At 40.8% G+C, this 3,047-nt stretch overlaps 1 protein-coding gene across 1 annotated transcript; it reads left to right on the plus strand.

Annotated features, from left to right (window-relative positions):
• Positions 1 to 5: 5 nt before the first annotated feature.
• On the plus strand, positions 6 to 1,301 carry LOC111384937 (probable carboxylesterase 18; the record flags this gene model as incomplete). The annotated part of the gene is made up of 2 exons (XM_023009286.1): positions 6 to 602; positions 722 to 1,301. Coding segments are annotated over 2 exons (1,023 nt in total), but the record flags the coding sequence as incomplete, so codon positions are not given.
• Between the last annotated feature and the right edge of the window lie 1,746 nt (positions 1,302 to 3,047).

The raw sequence follows: 3,047 nt of genomic DNA on the forward strand, positions 1-3,047 counted from the left end.
ATTCCGACAAGAAATCGAGACTACCATCGTCTCCGGCGCTACCCTGGAGGACACGCATTCAATTATCTCTCCTCAGTACATTCACCAACGCCTCCCGTCGCAGTGACGGTACCGTGAACCGCCGCCTCCTCAGATTCTTAGGCTTTGGGCTCAGAACGACGGCGAACCCCAATCCTACCAAAGGCGTTAGCACTTCCGACGTCACCATCGACTCCTCTCGTAACCTCTGGTTCCGCCTCTTCGTACCCACTCAATTAGCAGAGCACGATGATTCTCAGTTGCCCGTAGTCATCTTCTTTCACGGAGGCGGGTTCGTCTTTCTCAGCCCGGATGTCAAGCCCTACGACGTAATCTGCCGCCGTTTCGCGCGCGAGTTCCCCGCTGTCGTAATCTCAGTCAACTACCGGCTGGCCCCGGAACACCGTTACCCGGCTCAGTACGAGGACTGTTTTGATGTGCTGAAGTTCCTTCACAATGAAAAGAGCGTGTTGCCGGAGAACGCCAATTTGTCTCAGTGTTTCTTGGCCGGAGATAGTGCCGGAGGAAATCTGTCCCACCACGTTGCAAAACGAGCATGCGAGTCCAAATTTAAGACCATCAAGGTACAGTCCCCAGCCCCCACACCATTATTTTCATGCTTCCAAATAATGTTCATTATTAATAGAGGTACTCGTTTGAAGGTAACTTGTTTAATTGGTGATAATCTGTGTGACACATGAAGATAATAGGAGTGATGGCTATTCAGCCATTTTTCGGAGGCGAGGAGCGGACAAAGGCCGAGATTGAATTAGAAGGGATCGATCCACTATTATCAGCCAGTCGAACGGAATGGGCATGGAAGTCATTTATGCCGGAAGGGGAAGGAATGGACCGAGACCATGAAGTTATCAACGTGAGTGGGAAAAATGCGGCCGACATTTCTCAACTGGATTTTCCGTCGACACTGGTGGTGGTGGCTGGCTTCGACTCTCTCCAAGACTGGCAAAGAAGGTACTATGAGTGGCTAAAGCACAACGGGAAAGAAGCCTATCTGTTGGAATACCCAAACACGATCCATGCTTTTTATCTTTATCCTGAACTGCCAGAGACTGATCATCTCTTCTCCCAACTCAAAGACTTCATTCACAAGCATTGTGAAAAAAAATAATTATTGCTTATTTGCTANGTAATTGATTATTTAGTACGTGAAAATTAAGAAATTAACATAACGTACTTCTTCAACGTATATCGAAACAGTTAGTGAATTTACCAACTTGTATTTAGATTAATTTGCAAGTCGAGTTAATGCTCCTGTTACACAACTTAGTCCTAGCTAGTACACTGACTCCCCCCTTTTACCACTGTTTACGACTTCTTACAACTGAACTTAGATTAAAACTCACGTGAAATATTACTATGGCAATTCTGGTGGATTTGGACTTGACTTTCATGTGTGGCACCATGTGGATATGTCGTGCAATGTGTTTAAGTTGCTCATGTGCTAGTTATGAGTTATTTTTCCTCCTTTCTTTTTGTTGGTCCAACACTTCAGAAGCTTTTATTTGTTGTGTAGAAACATGTTTTTTCAAGTCACCTACCCAAGAAAAACGTGTACTAGTCATTCGACAGATTTTACTTTTGAAAAGTCACAATGAAAATTACGACAATTTCTAATTCAAAATGCTTATCAAAAAACCGGAAAATATTTTTTTATTAAAAGGATTTTCATACCTTTATTGTCGCAGAAGAAACAAATCTATACGTTGCAAGTCTTCTTTACTCGTCATGCTCTTCCAAATTGCTGAACAGTTTGAATCTTGGGGCTTGTCATTGACGAGCATTTTGAAGCCTTCTTCTTTAATTTTTGAATTTAGCAGTGGATATTTTGTGTCAAAACTTTCTGTTTTGAGGTGTTCTAGAATTCGTAAGAGAGTACTCTTTTCTTTATTTGGTCTGCCTATTTGAGCCAAATGAAAGGAGTTTTGGAGATGGGCTCTTTTCTTGGGGATGAAACGTGTGAGAACCCTGAATGCATTCTTGCCACTACACGGTAACATTATAAAATTTGTACACTCGTTTGCAACTTTGACAAATAAATAAATTTGCACTATAACATGTACGTGCTGCGTGGGAGCTCTAAGATACTGATGGTCATGCTCTGTTTCAGAAAATGAACATTCCCATCTCAAATGCTAGCTGGCATGAAACCACTAGAAAAAATAAGTGCTTGATCGGTAGGGATTTTGATAATTCATTTTTTGAGATAAAGTGGAACTTAAGAGAGAAGGATTCAAAAATAATAGCTGAAATAGTGAAATAGCGTTCAAAAAATTGATTTTAATTAACTTTTAAGCTGTACCAAATAAGTTCTAAATAAATTTATTGAGGATCCATGCATATCCTACCTTATCCCTGTCCAAAGTATTATACACACACAATCTACCTACTGGCTGGGGGTGGATTGGGTGGGGCATTGGTCAATTCGGTACCAACTAAAAATTCAGGACAACTAAGAATGGTACTTTGGATGGGACCTTAATGAACTTGACGTGGGAATCAATGGGTAGACATTTTAAATACATTTGCCTTACACTTTGTTTGACATAACTGAACTAGTATGACAGATCTAGTTGACACTTACGAATTCAGAGAAAGAATTTGAACTTGGACCATTAAGTTTAGGACAAGCTAAATTGTTGAACTCTGGGAATTGACAAGGTCGTTTACAAGGAATGATGAAGCTCATCTAGAAGCTCTTAAAACCAAAAGCGAGTAGGCTATAGAACATAATCAGCAATGCAGTGAAGTATAGATTTGAGTAAGGAGATCTTAAAGAGTAAATAAACTCAACTTGATGATTATGTTAATTTGGGATTTACTGTAGCGGAAATCCCTTAATAAATCTTGATTCCGAGCTTAAAAAACAATCAAACGAACACCGGTTTACCTCGACTCAACCTGAGACTTTCGCCTTCACTTTGGACTGCTCTCTTTCTCTCTCAAACCCCACAAAGGAAAAGCGTGGTAGTGTTAGCAATCCACAAAGGTATAGAGAGGAAGAAGAAGAT

Source organism: Olea europaea, unplaced genomic scaffold (assembly GCF_002742605.1).
Source record: "Olea europaea var. sylvestris unplaced genomic scaffold, O_europaea_v1 scaffold3051, whole genome shotgun sequence".
Lineage (NCBI taxonomy): Eukaryota > Viridiplantae > Streptophyta > Magnoliopsida > Lamiales > Oleaceae > Olea > Olea europaea.